Below are 23,126 nucleotides of genomic sequence, written 5' to 3'. Positions count from 1 at the left end.
TTGTAGAAACAGGGAGAGGCACTGGAGGAAAAATTATGATGAGGAAAGCAAAGATAAGTACAAGAAACTGCTAACTCAGTATAAACTTCTGATCCTGGAAGCCAAAAAGAAATATTATAGGGAGCAAATTGAGAAATGTAGTAACTCTAACAAAAAGCTCTTTGACATAACCAAACAACTTGCAGGAGCAACTCCTGATCTGAATCCCCCAGCCTCACAAAAGTTTTGCGACTCAATAGCCTCCTACTTTTTTACTAAAGTAAATGATATCTTCTCCTCATTTACATCCTCTGATAAACAAAAAAGTAACGATATAATAAGGCCACATACTGACAAAACATTCTCGCAGTTTGCGCAAATCTCCGAAAATCAAACCCATGATATCATCAAATCCATTAAATCCGGCTCAGCTTTGGACCCCTGTCCTTTGAAAATCTTACGCCCATTAATGGATATCTTGATTCCGGTTATAACCCAGATATGCAACCTAATGTTCCAAACTGGAATCTTCCCCACCCCTCTAAAAAAAACCTTACTGAAGCCACTTTTGAAAAAATCTGGCCTAGATAAAGCGGAGTTGAAAAACTACAGGCCCATAGCTAACCTTCCATTCTTAGCCAAAGTGGCAGAAAAAGCCATGAACACTCAACTTGCGGAATTCATCGAGCAAAACCAGCTGCTCGATGAAACTCAATTTGGATTCCGTAAGTTTCATGGTACAGAAACAGCGCTTATTAAGGCAGCGGATGACATCCGACTGATCCGAGATCAAGGGGGATCAGCACTATTGGTGCTTCTAGACCTGTCAGCCGCGTTCGACACGGTCGACCATAAGATCCTGGTCGACCGTGTCGAGGGGATGGGAGTAAGGGGCCTAGCCAAGAATCTGCTGACATCATTTCTGGCGAACAGATCTCAGGCAGTCGCCCTGGGACAATTCGAGTCAACAGAGTTGTCCTTGCCATGTGGGGTACCCCAAGGTTCATCCCTGAGTCCGACACTCTTTATTATCTACGTGTCGGACCTTGCAAAAACCATCAAAGCGCATGGGATGAACCTTACCTCATATGCTGACGACACCCAGCTGATTCTGACGATCAGAGATGACGGGGAAGCAGTAGCGGAGAGTTTTAAGGCAGGAATGCTGGCTATCGGTCGGTGGATGTCCGAAAGCCGCTTAAAGCTGAATTCGGAAAAAACCGAAGTGGTAACCTTCGGTCACCTTAGCCCCAGCTGGTCTTCGGCATGGTGGCCACCATCTTTTGGAGCCCTGCCCAAACCAACCACGAAGGTGAGAAACCTAGGTGTCACCTTCGATGATAACTTGAATTTTGTGGCTCATGCCAATCAGACGACCTCGGTGGCTTTTTACAAGCTACGCCTGGTAAAAAAGATCCTGCCATTTCTCCCTGAATCTGTAGGCAGAACCCTGGTAAGTGCCCTTGTCCTGTCGGCACTAGATTACTGCAATGGCTTGTTTGCCAATGCCCAAATCAGGTTTATAAAAAAAATGCAGCTAGTACAGAATGCTGCGGCCAGGCTACTCTCGGGTGTCCCAAGATTTAAACCAATAACTAACACCTTGAGAGATCTTCACTGGCTTCCAGTAAAGAACCGAATAAAGTTTAAGACTTTGTGCATTGTGTATAAAGCTTTGCACCAACAAGCCCCACAATTTCTGAGAAAACACCTCATGCCATATCAACCTTCCCGACCACTTCGGTCCGCGAAGATGAACGATCTAGTAGTGCCACGTACTAGATTAGTTAACTGGGGAGACAGACGCTTTTTGGTGGCCGCCCCTAAATTGTGGAACACTCTTCCGCAATCAATTAGATCTAGCCCAAATCTGCTGTCATTCAGGAAACAGCTGAAAACATGGTTGTTTAACCTCTAAAGTCTAGAAGCCTAAGTAAGGAGAGTTTGCAGATTACAGCGCCGAGACGCCTGCGGGCATTTGTTCGCGCTTTATTAAATGTTAAAAAATAAATAAATAAATAAAATTAGTGAACTAAATGGCATATTTATGAGTAAGTGGCAGAGAGCGGATTTAGCCTCTTGGCTTAACGCCACGCTCCACCACTTCTGAAACTCAGGGATGCACTGTATTTACAAGGATACGGTGCAGCACTGCATTTCCTCATGTGCCGGAGCTAATTTAGCCACCTAGTGCCAACGGAGATACCCTTGCACCATAGTGCAAGGGTGCCAGCATTGCAGGGGAAGATTATTTATGTGCAGGAAGATGTCCAAGAAGGTGTCCCTTCCTGCACATAAACAATCTGAAATGGTGTTTTATTTAATGCAGCACACGTAGACGTTGCAAAACTTCATTTTTTTTTTTAAATGATTGTTTACGTGTAGGAAGGTATCCCTTCCTGCACATAAACAATCAATGGCGCTTTGCTGTTTCTATGTGTGCTGCAAAATGCAGAACACATGGAAACAGCAAAAACGAGGATAAAGTAAACATTTCGCCTTGTTGTGCCAGGGTAAGACCAGGTATTCCCTACACTTAATTTTAGCACTGCCTCCTATTAACACCACCCTTGTAAATATGGGGCAGCGTCACAAGCAATAGGTGTTGCGGTGGAACGCCCACCGCAACACCTATTGCCCACCCCTTTGATGCTAAGTACAGCGTGAAAGGGTGCCTGATTTACAAGGTGGCATTAATTCACGTTAAGTAGCTTAACACTGCCTTGTAAATAAGGCGAAGAACCTATCGCCACCACCATGTCAGAAAAAGTGATGTTGTTGTGGCGATAGGGGCTTGTAAACATGCCCCATAGAGGCAAGCCAGGGATTTTGTGTATTGTTTTGTGGTTTCAACCATCAAAACTGCTTATGCCTGGGTCCTAGGTTTCTACTCCAGGCTAGTGGGGGTCACCAGATTCCAAAAACGAATCAGTGGGGGTCCCTTAGTAACAGTAATGATTAAGTGGGGATCCACAGTAGTAAAAAAAAAAAAAAAGAAGAAGGTTAAGAACCACTGCTGTACAGCATAAATGAAATATATTAAAAAAAAAAAAGAACAATGATGTGTACTTAAAAAGTGCAGCAGCCTAAGGGCCACATCCTACTTTTTTCTCAAAAGTTAATGACGCCAGAGGTTGGTGAGGGTCCAGGGGGAAAATAGAAATAAACGGGAAGGAGGCAGCAAAGTGGAGGAGGGGGAGAATCAAATAAATGAACTAGAGCAGAAACCAACATTGAGGAGAAAATGGGAACAGAAGAACACAAACAAATGAAAGCAATTTTGGAGTGATGGCAGCCGTGCCAACTCACACAATTTCAGTTTCCTTCACAGTCACCCGGTGAGGAGCCGAAATCACAAAGTGGCAGGGAAAACAAGCTGAAACCCACTGTAAACAGTGGATTTTCAGCTCGTTTTCGGATGCAGTAAGCAGCCCATGTCCATTAAGAGGTGTGAAAACATCCACGACATGGGCGACAGCCTATGCTTCTAGGTCGAGCCTGGCAAGCGTATACGCACTGCTGTGAGGCATGCAGTATTGGAGTAAGGCTTTGAAGCCCCGCCCACTCTCCACCCATATTTTTAATTGGCTTGTGTCATTGTTCTTTGTAAACTCTGGCTTCCGAGTCGTTATTAGGCTTGTTAGTCCCTCCTTGGTACTGCCTTGTCTGCATTGGTTACCTCATAACGACTGGACATTTTACTGGTGTTTGTTACATGGTCTGCTTTATAAGTCGGTGAGCACTATTTTATTTAATGCTCTTCCCCTATTCCACCTACTATCTCGCAGCACGCCTTTATTTTTAATTTTTACTAATGGCGGTCCGCTTTAACTATAGCGCTCGTATTTTGAAATGTATTTTAGCAGCACAGTCTGCATTTAGCGGCCGTGCGTATGTAATTTTGTTTACTAGCGCTCATGGAGCACTTTCATATCTATAGAGGCCGCGCCCCTTTCTTTACACGAACCGCGTCTAAAGACAGGTACGCAGCTGACATTAAAGTGAAAGCACAGCATGGGCACTTTTACCACCAAAAAAAACATCTGTTTGTCAACTTGACAAACAGATGCTTTTTTGTCAAAGTCCCCATGCCGCGGTTTCACTTTAATGTCGGAGATGCCCCTTTCTTTAAACGCAAACAGACTCCTTAGCACACGTATATCACAATATAGTTCTATATTGGTGTTGCCACCTCAATTGACACAATTACAATATGTAGTCCTTGGTAATACAGGTATTCAATTTTATTCTTGAATGTTGCACGTTCTCCACACAGCCGACACGTGTTTCGTCGTGACCGGGAGTATAACCCAACGACTTTTTCAAGGCTGTAGAAGTTCAAAATAGACAAATATGTAGCCATTTCAAGTACACTTCCTTTAACATACGTTATACTATTATACCAAAATTGCACAACTCGGCGGTTAAACAGGGGGATATGCGATACCCTGTGGCTGCCCATATGTCAATCTGCCCCGCACAAAAAACACATCGAATGTTTGAATTCTTTGGAATAGAACATACACCTAGACACCCTAGAGGCGGAAATAGGGAGCTAACACAGACAGAGAGAGGCTCTCCGGATCATGAAAATGCGCAGTGTGGAACATGGTTTAAATATTGACCATGAGCTACACTACTTTCTAGGGACATAATAGATACATGGGGACAGTATAAAATAGAAGATGATTCCTGATAATGTCACTTATGTTTCCAATGTATATAAAAAATGTATTCCCGATGATGTATGTATATGAGATGTGACAAAATAACTATCCGGTAATGTGAGTACCATGACCATGTACTGACCCTACATGTTGGAGAGATCAATAGTTCACTAAGAAACACTTATGAACACATATGGGCACATTTTACGACTTGTTTTAATCATACACGTTTGAGAATACTGGTAAGTATTGAATGGAAGTAGCATCACCCAAACAAAACACTCACAACAGCACATTAATTATAGGGGCGACGTGGGTAATATGCATGACATAAAAATAAGCGGTCCGTAATTCATCTCATTTATCAACCGGGACGTGGCCTCTCATAATATGTTTTACTGCACGGGACACGATTGCGTGCTTCTGTGAAACCCGAAGAATATGATAACTCAATGTTTTTATAGAACACGAAAACTGATCCAATGTACAAAATAATTAATAGCTCTAATTAGGCCCGCATGAACCAAAAGAATAAATACATTTTCTGACTGAACTTAAAAGAACAACCTAAATAAATTCGTTTAGTTTAATTAAATTAGTCGCCAAAATGTCTTTCATAAAAATGAGTGGTGCTACATATAGATTGGGTACAATAAGAAAGCGAATAAGTATAAACTAAAACTCGTTTTAAACGATCAAACCATTTAAATAAATCTGATGGATAGGATAATTGAGAATATCTAATAGAAACTATGAGGTATGTCTCGAAAAACCTCATAACTACTGATATATTCTATTAACTACATGTCTACAATCAAAATTCTATTCAAAAAGAATATTATAAGATGGCGCCTTAATTCACCACGGAAAGTTATGTTTAGATAGACCCACGAGACTACTCTGGACCAATTGATAGAGATGTGTGAAACGGGGATCGTATGACCCGTAACAACCAATCGGGTACCTCTGCTTGAAACACGGAAGTGTTTCTAAATAAAGACGCGGGGCATTCGAAAAGAATAATGATTGAGCGAACACGCTAATCCTGAACGGGGGCACCAGAGAAAAAAATTATCGAGGCGAAAGGTAAGCGGAACGGAGCGAGTACTAAGGGAAGAATGCGCTTATACACCGCAGTGACTTGGGTGTTTAAATATATAAAATGGATACTCCTTAGCGGGTGGAAAGAAACTAGTGGCACCAATACTGTTAAATAAGGACAAGTGCGTGTTAACACTCCAGTGGACATTTCTCATAAGGGCGAAGTATAATAGGGAAACACTGTAAAAATAGTTATTGTTACAGATAACTATATATGGGTTTTAGCGAATGCTATGTTATTCGGGTAAATACCGATAACCTGTCATGAGATGGAATATCAAGGAGGGGATCCTTCCGGGAACGGGTGGAATCTTTTCCATTTAAATAGTACAAGGAAATAAAAGAGTTTACTTAATATTAATGGCATCTTAATATATACTAATACAGGATACTGAACTTCCTTTCAGCCAAACTTAACCAAAGTGTGAAGTGGAGTCCATTGGACATAATAGAGTGGACATTATAACAGAAGACCCCCGTAGAACCCCTATGCGGGTTGGAATTATCACCGCATACTAAGTAAGTTAATCATTGCGAATAAATGTAAAATTAATGGTAATATGCTACTCATCTATAAAATTGATATACATAATTCAAAATAATGACTTTATTTTACAGTAAAAGAAAACGGATTTGAAAATAGGTATTTATGGTTGGAATATCAATCACATACCACTACATGTTGTGTAAACTTAAGACAACCATAGGCACGAATCACCTCACGGTACTTTAGAAGAGAATACCTGACACATGGTGTAGGTCCGGGGTGTTTCTAAATACACATCAAGAGCATGACTGTCACGACACAAATTTAGATATGAAACCCACGCCTTAATAAGGTTTATAGATATTTGATCTCTCCAGATCATACGGGATCATAGACCTCTATAAAGATAATGAGGTACTTTATGTGTTAACTATCACTCAAATGATACTCAAACAAAAAATGATTTTATACCAAAGATATGTGGATATATGGACATTGTCAATGTGACACCTTATCAAGATGTGGATCACACTTATTCACTGAGGAGAAAAAATGTGCATAATACGGCTTGTAAGGTACCAAACTGGACACTTAAGAGCAGAAATTTGCATTACAAGGGCCACATGAGTTGTGCAATTTTGGTATAATAGTATAACGTATGTTAAAGGAAGTGTACTTGAAATGGCTACATATTTGTTTATTTTGAACTTCTACAGCCTTGAAAAAGTCGTTGGGTTATACTCCCGGTCACGACGAAACACGTGTCGGCTGTGTGGAGAACGTGCAATATTCAAGAATAAAATTGAATACCTGTATTACCAAGGACTACATATTGTAATTGTGTCAATTGAGGTGGCAACACCAATATAGAACTATATTGTGATATACGTGTGCTAAGGAGTCTGTTTCTGTTTGAAGCGTAAGCTCGTTATTGGAAGGATTAGGTGGTTCCTTCTACCTTGTAGCACCGTGAAAGATAAACATTTGCATCTGATAAAACTGTGAGACTGTCTAAGTGGCGCCAGTTAGCCTATACCAAACCACAAACTGGATAAAACTGTGTATCAATAGGTGGCAGCCCTAGAATCACGATGAATAGCTTGAGCAATGATAAGAACCAGAGAGACAAGGAAGCGGAGGATCTGTTTAATAATATAGACCAACGTGGCCCGAGTACATCAGCACAGGGAGGACAATCTACAAGAAATGAAGGTCTAAAACAAAAATTCATCAGATTAGAGAGACTCAGAATGAACGAGTTGTCCAGGTGGTGGGATGCGGCTACCTTGAAACAATACTTTAAAGTTAAACGCATCCCTAGAGGGCTAAGATCTCAAATTATTCCCACATACGAAGATTTGGAGCCTGACCTCCTTCTAGATTGGGAAAAGGAACTCACGGACAATTCTAACAGATTAATGAATATACTGATTATTAACTGTGAGAGAAAAGTCACTCTTTTACAGAAGGATATAGAGAAACTGGAGTCAGAGATTAAAGATTTAAACTTACCTGACGCAACTGAAAAAAACTATGCAATCTTAAAAGATATTTTACAGCGTCATGTTGCTGACATTAAGGAACGTAAGAGCAGGAAATTAAGAAGGGATGAGAAAGACTATACCAGTGGTCGAATATTTACCTTCGCAAAAAAGTATGATCATTTAGTCAGCAAAACTACCACCCAAAATGTAGGAGCAAATAGATCTGCCAGCTCTAGTACTTCATCTTTAAACACTGTACATACTAGTGGAAGTGAACAAGAAGATGCAGGTGGTGCTAGTAACACCAACAATGAAACCAATAATTTTTTATTGGAGATACGCAGAATAAAAACAGGGAACAGAGAAAACCGCAGACAGGCTACCCCAGGAAGACAAGGAGAGGCAGGAGAGGGGGAAACAAATACAGGTCGACCAGGAATGAGAACCAGGTCATGGAATGCGAATCAGAAGAAATAGACAATGTTACTGTAATGAATTTAAGTGATGCTGTTTTGACTGAGGATATGATCTCTGTATTGCAGAAGGGTATGAGCTTTTGTCCTAATAGTATTGGGGATCTGTGTACCACTAAAATAGATTTGTTTAAATTTATCCGACGTCTTAAACTAAAGAAACATTTTGATTTGAATAAGACTACAAATAAAGATCTGCAACCAAATCTTGGTGTATTGATATGTAATGATCAATCAATTGAGGATATTCAAAACACTAGATTATTGTTATCCATTACTAATTGTAAGGATGAGGTTAACACAATGGAAATGGTAATGAGAGATTTAGACATACATATGGATTACAATATATCAAGCAATCTTAAAGACAAGTCCAAGTGGACACCGACTCTAACTGCGGGAAATAGCATTGATGTATTTCACAAGCTCGTATCTGCAGATTTGGATAAACATGAAGTCGAAGAAACAGCATCACACATACAAAGAGACAACTTAACACATAGGGAAAGAATAGCATTAAAGGAACTGAGTGAGAACGAAACTCTAACAATCAGGGAAGCGGACAAAGGGGGCAACATGGTGGTCATGAGTACTAGTGACTACGAAACAGAAATATTATCACAACTAGCTAACCCTGAATGCTATGAAGAATTATCACATAACCCTATGTGGAAACTCACTGACTACATCAACTTACATCTAAAAAAATGGCATGGTTCAGGTCTCCTGGACGATAATGAACACATGTACCTTAGAGTTGACCGTCCAAGATACCCGTGTATATATACCCTCCCCAAAGTACATAAAACAGACAAATTTCCCCCGGGTAGACCGATCATATCAGGTATTGGTGGACCCACGGAAAGGTTATCTGAATATGTAGATATTTTTTTTAAACCACTGGTAGGGAATCTCCCATCCCACATCAGGGATACAAAACATATTTTAGGTATAATGGCCGACTTAGCCTGGGAAGATACCATGTCATTAGTTACCTTAGATGTGGTATCATTATATACATGCATCAAAAGAGAAATAGGCTTAACGGCAGTTAAGAAAATGTTAAGCAAAAGATCTGCCAGCTCTTGGTTACATACCGAGATGCTTGTAGAAATGATAGAACTTATACTGGACAATAATGTGTTCCTATACAAAGATAAGTGGTACAGACAAAAACAAGGTGTAGCAATGGGCTCCAGGTTTTCACCCTCGTATGCGAACCTAGTAATGGGTTGGTTCGAGGAGTTGATGATCTGGGGCCCATTGGGCACAGAATGGAATGACTCAATTCTTTACTGGGGCAGGTACATAGACGACTGTATCATGATCTGGACGGGAACTCCAGACAAACTACTTGAATTTCAGGTGTATCTAAACAGCAATGAGTTTAACATCAAGTTCACAATGGAATCAAGTAACACTAAAATACCTTTTTTAGATATAGAACTCTTTGCTGACAATGACAAAATCCACAGCAGACTATTTCGAAAACCGACAGCGTGCAACTCACTCCTGCATGCGTCTAGTGCTCATCCTGCACACCAAATAAGAGCTATTCCGTATGGTGAGCTTATACGAACCAGACGGAACTGCAGTAAAGATGAGGAATTTGAACACAACAAAAAGGGAGCTCTGAACAGATTCAAGAACCGTGGCTATAATATGAAAATCTTAAAAAAAGCCGAACTAAGGATAAATAAAATCAAAAGAGCAGATACCTTAAAAGAACAGTCAAGGAACAAAAAGAAAGATGACAAGATAAGACTAGTAACAGGCTACAACAACTGGTCTGGAATACTAATGAAAAGCTTGACCAAACACTGGCATCTGCTTAGAACGGATACTGTCGTCAAGGATTACATATCTGAAAGACCAACACTGACTTATAGAAAAGGGAGAACAATCAGAAACTTACTACGCCCAAGTTATCCAAATGTAAAAACCCAAGACAGTTGGTTGGATAAACATTCAAAAGGATTTTATGGTTGTAACAACTTCAGTGCGTGTAAATGGGCCTGCAAAAAAGTGACAGAATTTGAGGGTCCTTTTGGGAGAAAATACCTCATTCACACCAATATCAACTGTATGACAAAATTTGTGACATACATCCTTGTCTGCAAATGTGGTAAAAAATACATTGGTAGTACTATACGGATGTTAAGGGAAAGAATCAATGAACACATCAGGGCGGTTAAACAGGGGGATATGCAATACCCTGTGGCTGCCCATATGTCAATCTGCCCCGCACAAAAAACACATCGAATGTTTGAATTCTTTGGAATAGAACATACACCTAGACACCCTAGAGGCGGAAATAGGGAGCTAACACTGAGACAGAGAGAGGCTCTCTGGATCATGAAAATGCGCAGTGTGGAACATGGTTTAAATATTGACCATGAGCTACACTACTTTCTAGGGACATAATAGATACATGGGGACAGTATAAAATAGAAGATGATTCCTGATAATGTCACTTATGTTTCCAATGTATATAAAAAATGTATTCCTGATGATGTATGTATATGAGATGTGACAAAATAACTATCCGGTAATGTGAGTACCATGACCATGTACTGACCCTACATGTTGGAGAGATCAATAGTTCACTAAGAAACACTTATGAACACATATGGGCACATTTTACGACTTGTTTTAATCATACACGTTTGAGAATACTGGTAAGTATTGAATGGAAGTAGCATCACCCAAACAAAACACTCACAACAGCACATTAATTATAGGGGCGACGTGGGTAATATGCATGACATAAAAATAAGCGGTCCGTAATTCATCTCATTTATCAACCGGGACGTGGCCTCTCATAATATGTTTTACTGCACGGGACACGATTGCGTGCTTCTGTGAAACCCGAAAAATATGATAACTCAATGTTTTTATAGAACACGAAAACTGATCCAATGTACAAAATAATTAATAGCTCTAATTAGGCCCGCATGAACCAAAAGAATAAATACATTTTCTGACTGAACTTAAAAGAACAACCTAAATAAATTCGTTTAGTTTAATTAAATTAGTCGCCAAAATGTCTTTCATAAAAATGAGTGGTGCTACATATAGATTGGGTACAATAAGAAAGCGAATAAGTATAAACTAAAACTCGTTTTAAACGATCAAACCATTTAAATAAATCTGATGGATAGGATAATTGAGAATATCTAATAGAAACTATGAGGTATGTCTCGAAAAACCTCATAACTACTGATATATTCTATTAACTACATGTCTACAATCAAAATTCTATTCAAAAAGAATATTATAAGATGGCGCCTTAATTCACCACGGAAAGTTATGTTTAGATAGACCCACGAGACTACTCTGGACCAATTGATAGAGATGTGTGAAACGGGGATCGTATGACCCGTAACAACCAATCGGGTACCTCTGCTTGAAACACGGAAGTGTTTCTAAATAAAGACGCGGGGCATTCGAAAAGAATAATGATTGAGCGAACACGCTAATCCTGAACGGGGGCACCAGAGAAAAAAATTATCGAGGCGAAAGGTAAGCGGAACGGAGCGAGTACTAAGGGAAGAATGCGCTTATACACCGCAGTGACTTGGGTGTTTAAATATATAAAATGGATACTCCTTAGCGGGTGGAAAGAAACTAGTGGCACCAATACTGTTAAATAAGGACAAGTGCGTGTTAACACTCCAGTGGACATTTCTCATAAGGGCGAAGTATAATAGGGAAACACTGTAAAAATAGTTATTGTTACAGATAACTATATATGGGTTTTAGCGAATGCTATGTTATTCGGGTAAATACCGATAACCTGTCATGAGATGGAATATCAAGGAGGGGATCCTTCCGGGAACGGGTGGAATCTTTTCCATTTAAATAGTACAAGGAAATAAAAGAGTTTACTTAATATTAATGGCATCTTAATATATACTAATACAGGATACTGAACTTCCTTTCAGCCAAACTTAACCAAAGTGTGAAGTGGAGTCCATTGGACATAATAGAGTGGACATTATAACAGAAGACCCCCGTAGAACCCCTATGCGGGTTGGAATTATCACCGCATACTAAGTAAGTTAATCATTGCGAATAAATGTAAAATTAATGGTAATATGCTACTCATCTATAAAATTGATATACATAATTCAAAATAATGACTTTATTTTACAGTAAAAGAAAACGGATTTGAAAATAGGTATTTATGGTTGGAATATCAATCACATACCACTACATGTTGTGTAAACTTAAGACAACCATAGGCACGAATCACCTCACGGTACTTTAGAAGAGAATACCTGACACATGGTGTAGGTCCGGGGTGTTTCTAAATACACATCAAGAGCATGACTGTCACGACACAAATTTAGATATGAAACCCACGCCTTAATAAGGTTTATAGATATTTGATCTCTCCAGATCATACGGGATCATAGACCTCTATAAAGATAATGAGGTACTTTATGTGTTAACTATCACTCAAATGATACTCAAACAAAAAATGATTTTATACCAAAGATATGTGGATATATGGACATTGTCAATGTGACACCTTATCAAGATGTGGATCACACTTATTCACTGAGGAGAAAAAATGTGCATAATACGGCTTGTAAGGTACCAAACTGGACACTTAAGAGCAGAAATTTGCATTACAAGGGCCACATGAGTTGTGCAATTTTGGTATAATAGTATAACGTATGTTAAAGGAAGTGTACTTGAAATGGCTACATATTTGTTTATTTTGAACTTCTACAGCCTTGAAAAAGTCGTTGGGTTATACTCCCGGTCACGACGAAACACGTGTCGGCTGTGTGGAGAACGTGCAATATTCAAGAATAAAATTGAATACCTGTATTACCAAGGACTACATATTGTAATTGTGTCAATTGAGGTGGCAACACCAATATAGAACTATATTGTGATATACGTGTGCTAAGGAGTCTGTTTCTGTTTGAAGCGTAAGCTCGTTATTGGAAGGATTAGGTGGTTCCTTCTACCTTGTAGCACCGTGAAAGATAAACATTTGCATCTGATAAAACTGTGAGACTGTCTAAGTGGCGCCAGTTAGCCTATACCAAACCACAAACTGGATAAAACTGTGTATCAATAGGTGGCAGCCCTAGAATCACGATGAATAGCTTGAGCAATGATAAGAACCAGAGAGACAAGGAAGCGGAGGATCTGTTTAATAATATAGACCAACGTGGCCCGAGTACATCAGCACAGGGAGGACAATCTACAAGAAATGAAGGTCTAAAACAAAAATTCATCAGATTAGAGAGACTCAGAATGAACGAGTTGTCCAGGTGGTGGGATGCGGCTACCTTGAAACAATACTTTAAAGTTAAACGCATCCCTAGAGGGCTAAGATCTCAAATTATTCCCACATACGAAGATTTGGAGCCTGACCTCCTTCTAGATTGGGAAAAGGAACTCACGGACAATTCTAACAGATTAATGAATATACTGATTATTAACTGTGAGAGAAAAGTCACTCTTTTACAGAAGGATATAGAGAAACTGGAGTCAGAGATTAAAGATTTAAACTTACCTGACGCAACTGAAAAAAACTATGCAATCTTAAAAGATATTTTACAGCGTCATGTTGCTGACATTAAGGAACGTAAGAGCAGGAAATTAAGAAGGGATGAGAAAGACTATACCAGTGGTCGAATATTTACCTTCGCAAAAAAGTATGATCATTTAGTCAGCAAAACTACCACCCAAAATGTAGGAGCAAATAGATCTGCCAGCTCTAGTACTTCATCTTTAAACACTGTACATACTAGTGGAAGTGAACAAGAAGATGCAGGTGGTGCTAGTAACACCAACAATGAAACCAATAATTTTTTATTGGAGATACGCAGAATAAAAACAGGGAACAGAGAAAACCGCAGACAGGCTACCCCAGGAAGACAAGGAGAGGCAGGAGAGGGGGAAACAAATACAGGTCGACCAGGAATGAGAACCAGGTCATGGAATGCGAATCAGAAGAAATAGACAATGTTACTGTAATGAATTTAAGTGATGCTGTTTTGACTGAGGATATGATCTCTGTATTGCAGAAGGGTATGAGCTTTTGTCCTAATAGTATTGGGGATCTGTGTACCACTAAAATAGATTTGTTTAAATTTATCCGACGTCTTAAACTAAAGAAACATTTTGATTTGAATAAGACTACAAATAAAGATCTGCAACCAAATCTTGGTGTATTGATATGTAATGATCAATCAATTGAGGATATTCAAAACACTAGATTATTGTTATCCATTACTAATTGTAAGGATGAGGTTAACACAATGGAAATGGTAATGAGAGATTTAGACATACATATGGATTACAATATATCAAGCAATCTTAAAGACAAGTCCAAGTGGACACCGACTCTAACTGCGGGAAATAGCATTGATGTATTTCACAAGCTCGTATCTGCAGATTTGGATAAACATGAAGTCGAAGAAACAGCATCACACATACAAAGAGACAACTTAACACATAGGGAAAGAATAGCATTAAAGGAACTGAGTGAGAACGAAACTCTAACAATCAGGGAAGCGGACAAAGGGGGCAACATGGTGGTCATGAGTACTAGTGACTACGAAACAGAAATATTATCACAACTAGCTAACCCTGAATGCTATGAAGAATTATCACATAACCCTATGTGGAAACTCACTGACTACATCAACTTACATCTAAAAAAATGGCATGGTTCAGGTCTCCTGGACGATAATGAACACATGTACCTTAGAGTTGACCGTCCAAGATACCCGTGTATATATACCCTCCCCAAAGTACATAAAACAGACAAATTTCCCCCGGGTAGACCGATCATATCAGGTATTGGTGGACCCACGGAAAGGTTATCTGAATATGTAGATATTTTTTTTAAACCACTGGTAGGGAATCTCCCATCCCACATCAGGGATACAAAACATATTTTAGGTATAATGGCCGACTTAGCCTGGGAAGATACCATGTCATTAGTTACCTTAGATGTGGTATCATTATATACATGCATCAAAAGAGAAATAGGCTTAACGGCAGTTGAGAAAATGTTAAGCAAAAGATCTGCCAGCTCTTGGTTACATACCGAGATGCTTGTAGAAATGATAGAACTTATACTGGACAATAATGTGTTCCTATACAAAGATAAGTGGTACAGACAAAAACAAGGTGTAGCAATGGGCTCCAGGTTTTCACCCTCGTATGCGAACCTAGTAATGGGTTGGTTCGAGGAGTTGATGATCTGGGGCCCATTGGGCACAGAATGGAATGACTCAATTTTTTACTGGGGCAGGTACATAGACGACTGTATCATGATCTGGACGGGAACTCCAGACAAACTACTTGAATTTCAGGTGTATCTAAACAGCAATGAGTTTAACATCAAGTTCACAATGGAATCAAGTAACACTAAAATACCTTTTTTAGATATAGAACTCTTTGCTGACAATGACAAAATCCACAGCAGACTATTTCGAAAACCGACAGCGTGCAACTCACTCCTGCATGCGTCTAGTGCTCATCCTGCACACCAAATAAGAGCTATTCCGTATGGTGAGCTTATACGAACCAGACGGAACTGCAGTAAAGATGAGGAATTTGAACACAACAAAAAGGGAGCTCTGAACAGATTCAAGAACCGTGGCTATAATATGAAAATCTTAAAAAAAGCCGAACTAAGGATAAATAAAATCAAAAGAGCAGATACCTTAAAAGAACAGTCAAGGAACAAAAAGAAAGATGACAAGATAAGACTAGTAACAGGCTACAACAACTGGTCTGAAATACTAATGAAAAGCTTGACCAAACACTGGCATCTGCTTAGAACGGATACTGTCGTCAAGGATTACATATCTGAAAGACCAACACTGACTTATAGAAAAGGGAGAACAATCAGAAACTTACTACGCCCAAGTTATCCAAATGTAAAAACCCAAGACAGTTGGTTGGATAAACATTCAAAAGGATTTTATGGTTGTAACAACTTCAGTGCGTGTAAATGGGCCTGCAAAAAAGTGACAGAATTTGAGGGTCCTTTTGGGAGAAAATACCTCATTCACACCAATATCAACTGTATGACAAAATTTGTGACATACATCCTTGTCTGCAAATGTGGTAAAAAATACATTGGTAGTACTATACGGATGTTAAGGGAAAGAATCAATGAACACATCAGGGCGGTTAAACAGGGGGATATGCAATACCCTGTGGCTGCCCATATGTCAATCTGCCCCGCACAAAAAACACATCGAATGTTTGAATTCTTTGGAATAGAACATACACCTAGACACCCTAGAGGCGGAAATAGGGAGCTAACACTGAGACAGAGAGAGGCTCTCTGGATCATGAAAATGCGCAGTGTGGAACATGGTTTAAATATTGACCATGAGCTACACTACTTTCTAGGGACATAATAGATACATGGGGACAGTATAAAATAGAAGATGATTCCTGATAATGTCACTTATGTTTCCAATGTATATAAAAAATGTATTCCTGATGATGTATGTATATGAGATGTGACAAAATAACTATCCGGTAATGTGAGTACCATGACCATGTACTGACCCTACATGTTGGAGAGATCAATAGTTCACTAAGAAACACTTATGAACACATATGGGCACATTTTACGACTTGTTTTAATCATACACGTTTGAGAATACTGGTAAGTATTGAATGGAAGTAGCATCACCCAAACAAAACACTCACAACAGCACATTAATTATAGGGGCGACGTGGGTAATATGCATGACATAAAAATAAGCGGTCCGTAATTCATCTCATTTATCAACCGGGACGTGGCCTCTCATAATATGTTTTACTGCACGGGACACGATTGCGTGCTTCTGTGAAACCCGAAAAATATGATAACTCAATGTTTTTATAGAACACGAAAACTGATCCAATGTACAAAATAATTAATAGCTCTAATTAGGCCCGCATGAACCAAAAGAATAAATACATTTTCTGACTGAACTTAAAAGAACAACCTAAATAAATTCGTTTAGTTTAATTAAATTAGTCGCCAAAATGTCTTTCATAAAAATGAGTGGTGCTACATATAGATTGGGTACAATAAGAAAACAAATAAGTATAAACTAAAACTCGTTTTAAACGATCAAACCATTTAAATAAATCTGATGGATAGGATAATTGAGAATATCTAATAGAAACTATGAGGTATGTCTCGAAAAACCTCATAACTACTGATATATTCTATTAACTACATGTCTACAATCAAAATTCTATTCAAAAAGAATATTATAAGATGGCGCCTTAATTCACCACGGAAAGTTATGTTTAGATAGACCCACGAGACTACTCTGGACCAATTGATAGAGATGTGTGAAACGGGGATCATATGACCCGTAACAACCAATCGGGTACCTCTGCTTGAAACACGGAAGTGTTTCTAAATAAAGACGCGGGGCATTCGAAAAGAATAATGATTGAGCGAACACGCTAATCCTGAACGGGGGCACCGGAGAAAAAAATTATCGAGGCGAAAGGTAAGCGGAACGGAGCGAGTACTAAGGGAAGAATGCGCTTATACACCGCAGTGACTTGGGTGTTTAAATATATAAAATGGATACTCCTTAGCGGGTGGAAAGAAACTAGTGGCACCAATACTGTTAAATAAGGACAAGTGCGTGTTAACACTCCAGTGGACATTTCTCATAAGGCCGAAGTATAATAGGGAAACACTGTAAAAATAGTTATTGTTACAGATAACTATATATGGGTTTTAGCGAATGCTATGTTATTCGGGTAAATACCGATAACCTGTCATGAGATGGAATATCAAGGAGGGGATCCTTCCGGGAACGGGTGGAATCTTTTCCATTTAAAATAGTACAAGGAAATAAAAGAGTTTACTTAATATTAATGGCATCTTAATATATACTAATACAGGATACTGAACTTCCTTTCAGCCAAACTTAACCAAAGTGTGAAGTGGAGTCCATTGGACATAATAGAGTGGACATCATAACAGAAGACCCCCGTAGAACCCCTATGCGGGTTGGAATTATCACCGCATACTAAGTAAGTTAATCATTGCGAATAAATGTAAAATTAATGGTAATATGCTACTCATCTATAAAATTGATATATATAATTCAAAATAATGACTTTATTTTACAGTAAAAGAAAACGGATTTGAAAATAGGTATTTATGGTTGGAATATCAATCACATACCACTACATGTTGTGTAAACTTAAGACAACCATAGGCACAAATCACCTCACGGTACTTTAGAAGAGAATACCTGACACATGGTGTAGGTCCGGGGTGTTTCTAAATACACATCAAGAGCATGACGGTCACGACACAAATTTAGATATGAAACCCACGCCTTAATAAGGTTTATAGATATTAGATCTCTCCAGATCATACGGGATCATAGACCTCTATAAAGATAATGAGGTACTTTATGTGTTAACTATCACTCAAATGATACTCAAACAAAAAATGATTTTATAGCAAAGATATGTGGATATATGGACATTGTCAATGTGACACCTTATCAAGATGTGGATCACACTTATTCACTGAGGAGAAAAAATGTGTATAATACGGCTTGTAAGGTACCAAACTGGACACTTAAGAGCAGAAATTTGCATTACAAGGGCCACATGAGTTGTGCAATTTTGGTATAATAGTATAACGTATGTTAAAGGAAGTGTACTTGAAATGGCTACATATTTGTTTATTTTGAACTTCTACAGCCTTGAAAAAGTCGTTGGGTTATACTCCCGGTCACGACGAAACACGTGTCGGCTGTGTGGAGAACGTGCAACATTCAAGAATAAAATTGAATACCTGTATTACCAAGGACTACATATTGTAATTGTGTCAATTGAGGTGGCAACACCAATATAGAACTATATTGTGATATACTTGTGCTAAGGAGTCTGTTTCTGTTTGAAGCGTAAGCTCGTTATTGGAAGGATTAGGTGGTTCCTTCTACCTTGTAGCACCGTGAAAGATAAACATTTGCATCTGATAAAACTGTGAGACTGTCTAAGTGGCGCCAGTTAGCCTATACCAAACCACTAAACTGGATAAAACTTTCTTTAAACGCCTCTTGTCTAAAGAAAGGGGCGCCGCCTTCATAAATGAGAAAGCACCAATGTGAGCGCTGCATGGGTGCTAGTAAAACAAGCATTGAAAATGCAATAGGTCTCGCAATAACGCGAGTCTGAACTATTAGCATTGTAAATGATTATGCCCTTTATTTTTGCGTTCTGGTTTTTGGAACATAAATAAAAGGCTTTGCCATTTACAAGGCCTATAGCTTAAATTTGTGTTAAAACGAGACCTATTGCATTGCAATGGTGGTGGTGCTGCTGAGTTTTCTCTGAATCTGCACCCACAATCTGCACCCACAATCTGCACCCACAATCTGCACCCACAATGTGTGAGTGGCGTTGCGAGTGGCGTTGCGTGTGCGAGTGGCGTTGCGTGTGCGAGTGGCGTTGCGTGTGCGAGTGGCGTTGCGTGTGCGAGTGGCGTTGCGTGTGCGAGTGGCGTTGCGTGTGCGAGTGGCGTTGCGTGTGCGAGTGGCGTTGCGTGTGCGAGTGGCGTTGCGTGTGGCGTTGCGAGTGCGAGTGGCGTTGCGAGTGGCGTTGCGTGTGCGAGTGGCGTTGCGCCTGTCAGTGGCGTTGCGCCTGTCAGTGGCGTTGCGCCTGTCAGTGGCGTTGCGCCTGTCAGTGGCGTTGGGCGTGTGAGAGGCGTTGCGTGTGTGAGAGGCGTTGCGTGTGTGAGAGGCGTTGCGTGTGTGAGTGGCGTTGCGTGCGTGAGTGGCGTTGCGTGCGTGAGTGGCGTTGCGTGCGTGAGTGGCGTTGCGTGCGTGGCGTTGCGCGCGTGAGTGGCGTTGCGCGCGTGAGTGGCGTTGCGTGCGTGAGTGGCGTTGCGTGCGTGAGTGGCGTTGCGTGCGTGGCGTTGCGCGCGTGAGTGGCGTTGCGCGCGTGAGTGGCGTTGCGTGCGTGAGTGGCGTTGCGTGCGTGAGTGGCGTTGCGTGTGTGAGTGGCGTTGCGTGCGTGAGTGGCGTTGCGTGCGTGAGTGGCGTTGCGTGCGTGAGTGGCGTTGCGTGCGTGAGTGGCGTTGCGTGCGTGGCGTTGCGCGCGTGAGTGGCGTTGCGCGCGTGAGTGGCGTTGCGCGCGTGAGTGGCGTTGCGCGCGTGAGTGGCGTTGCGCGTGTGAGTGGGGTTGCTTAGATGAGTGGTGTTGCGTGGATGAGTGGGGTTGCGTGTGTGAGTGGGGTTGCGTGTGTGAGTGGTGTTGCTTGGGTGAGTGGCGTTGCGTGGGTGAGTGTGGTGTTGCGTGGATGATAGTGGGCTTGCGTGGGTGTGAGTGGCGTTGCGTGTCTGTAAGTGTTGCTGTGTGGGTGAAAGTGGCACAGAGCCTTTGATGTGGCCTGGCGCAGGAGAAATGCTGCTGCTGCTGCTAATTAAATACAAGAGCGGCCGGGAAGCGGCCAGGAAACACAAGTACGGCCGGCCACATAATTAGGGGAGGAGAAGCCGCACAGCACACGCTGGGAGAAGCCCTTTGATGTGCTGTGCGGCCGCGATGCGCGCTCTGTGCTGGGGGAGGGCCATTAGCCTGAACTCACGGCAAGATCAAACGAAGGGTGGGAGGGACATTGAGGAACAGGAACAGATGGCCATGAAAGTGTATGGGCCAAAAGCGCGTGCCTGTACGTGCACTCGAAGAAAACGCCACGAAAAAAAGCGGTGGTTTGACAATCAGTTCGAGCACTTGAATTCTCGCCATTTCCCATTCCTTCTGAATGGTAAAGGACGAGACCTAAAAAAATGTTTATGCAATATGTCTCGCATTTGTGAGTTTAAGCTATTGCATTGCCAATAGCTCAAACTCTCGTTAATGCAAGACCTATTGCATTGCAAATGCTTGTTTTTTGTGGTGGGCTTGATGAGGGGCAGAGAGCCTCTTGGGTAGCTCTGGGCCCGAGGCCCCGAACCCTCCAAGACCCTGCCCCATCCTCACACTGTGGAATTAATTTCTAAGTTGTCAGGTATGGGGTGGCACTTAAGGATGAAATAAGATGGAAATAGGGGCACCAGAAGCACGCAGGCGAGAGGGGCCAACAGGAGAGTGAGTGGGGGCCTGAAACACAAAGGTGATAGTAGGCGACGAGGGAAGACAGAAAAGCTCACTGGAGAGACAGGGCAATTTGAGACTTTTGGAGTGCTTAATCAAAATAAAAAAAAATAGCTCTCAAACCATGAGCAGTGGAAGGACACAAGTACATCGAGATGCTCTAGGGAGGGGCAAACGAGAAGAGGCAACAGAAGCTTACAAATAAGAAGCAAGCAAATAAGAATGGAAATGCAGCAAACCAATGGTAAGCAATTGGGTGGGCTATACAACCACTGTAAACTGACAAAATGTTTCACACGCATGCGCCGTTTTAGGTTAGACGTAAAAATCACTTAATTTAGCGGAAAAAAATCAAGCCAAGAACCAGAGTTTATCCGGATGTAGTAGGGCAGGCACAAATAGCCATCTATTTCTCACTCAGCTTCGTTCCTTTGCTAGCATTTACGGAGATACATGTTGAAGGGCCATGAGAAGTACATTCAACTACTCATCACGAACGGCAACAAAGCACTTCCCACACAGGTGATACCTCTAGCCCGAAACTTTCCAAGCAAACACAATTCATACATTCTACTGCTCCCCGTCACCACCCTACAACCTACACAAGCGCCGTAGCCTATGTCACGGTAAGAACACGCTCTGGTCAGTCATGCACAGCAGCACACCTCTAAAACGCTTCCCTGGCAAATAGGCTACAATGCAGTTCGGTTATCATATAGCTACGCTCTTTCCTTTCTCACAGTGTAGTGTGCTGCTATACGTTCATAGTAGGTTTCCGCACTACGTCCGGAGTACGAAACGCTTTATAAACGTAATAACAACACTATGGATCCTATAACATATCCTCCGATACACTCACTTAAATTCCTCCCGTCCCACCAGCAGAATTCTTCCACTTCTGGCAATACTCCTTTCCTACCCGTGCAAGTCCTTCCCATCAAAGTAGCCCTCCTCCCTTTCACCAATAGTTTCCTCCATCATCAACTCTCTCCCTCCTGTCAGTGGTTCCTTCCGTCATTCAGTTTTTCCTCCCTTTTCGAGTCACTGTCCCCTACTATCAGCTGCTACTACAGCCAGTGGTCGCTCTCCCACTTTAATTGATAGTCAGTCTAAACATGGCCCTTGACCCAATTCTGGTTCCTTCCACCCCTCACCTCGGAGTCCTTGCGTTGGGTGCGGTTAAGCTCGCGACCCTTGCCCGGCAGCAGGCCTCCAATGCCGGGCGCCGGTCCGAGGCTCCCCCGCACCTTGTTGTTGACAATCAGAGGCCCGCCGCCGGGCTCCATCTTCTCTACAGCCCGGCTTTCCCGACATTCGTGACTTCAACTTCCGGGGTTGGTCTTTGCGTGTCAAGCCTCTCTCTCAGATCCACGTAAAGCTCGAACGCCTCCCGCGTTCATGTTGCTTGCCTTCACTCCGCTTGATGCCCAAATGTCTGTTTTCTCCTTCTGGCGCAAATTCAATGCTCTATTATTTATTTACAGAATGTGCTAACAGACAATGAAGACCTATGCAGCGGTAATTTTAGAATTCTCGCCTATCTGTCCCTCCGGGATAATGTTTTCATTGAGTCGTCAAGAGGGTGGATGAGGCGGTACTGCCAGTGCTGCTGACTTTGGAACTGGGGAGGTAGGTTCAAGTCTCGGCGTTGGCTCAGCAGCCTGTCATTCTGGGCAAATTACTTAATCTCGTTTTCCGTAAATAAACAAACATTGGGAAAGTATATTAGATTTCGTCTATGTGATTAATAATAAATTGGTGAATAGTTGTGTGATCTAAATTACTAGAAGTCTGTTCAAGTGATATGACTTGTTTT

General features: G+C 41.2%; 1 protein-coding gene across 2 annotated transcripts in view; it reads right to left on the bottom strand.

The window, feature by feature from the left end:
- STRIP1 (striatin interacting protein 1) overlaps positions 1 to 22,909 on the bottom strand; it is a 225,886-nt gene extending 202,977 nt beyond the window's left edge. The window contains exon 1 of one of the 2 annotated variants that reach the window (XM_078644790.1): positions 22,465 to 22,909. In XM_078644790.1, coding sequence (XP_078500916.1) covers positions 22,465 to 22,596 — 132 coding nt within the window. In that variant the 5' untranslated portion in view covers positions 22,597 to 22,909. The remainder of the gene's footprint in view (positions 1 to 22,464) is intronic. The other variant, XM_078644789.1, reaches the window with a different exon arrangement.
- Between the last annotated feature and the right edge of the window lie 217 nt (positions 22,910 to 23,126).

This window comes from Lissotriton helveticus, chromosome 5_1 (genome assembly GCF_964261635.1).
Source record: "Lissotriton helveticus chromosome 5_1, aLisHel1.1, whole genome shotgun sequence".
Classification (NCBI taxonomy): domain Eukaryota; kingdom Metazoa; phylum Chordata; class Amphibia; order Caudata; family Salamandridae; genus Lissotriton; species Lissotriton helveticus.
The sequence above is the reverse complement of the archived record's forward strand: the minus strand, read 5'-3'. Positions and strand labels throughout refer to the sequence as shown.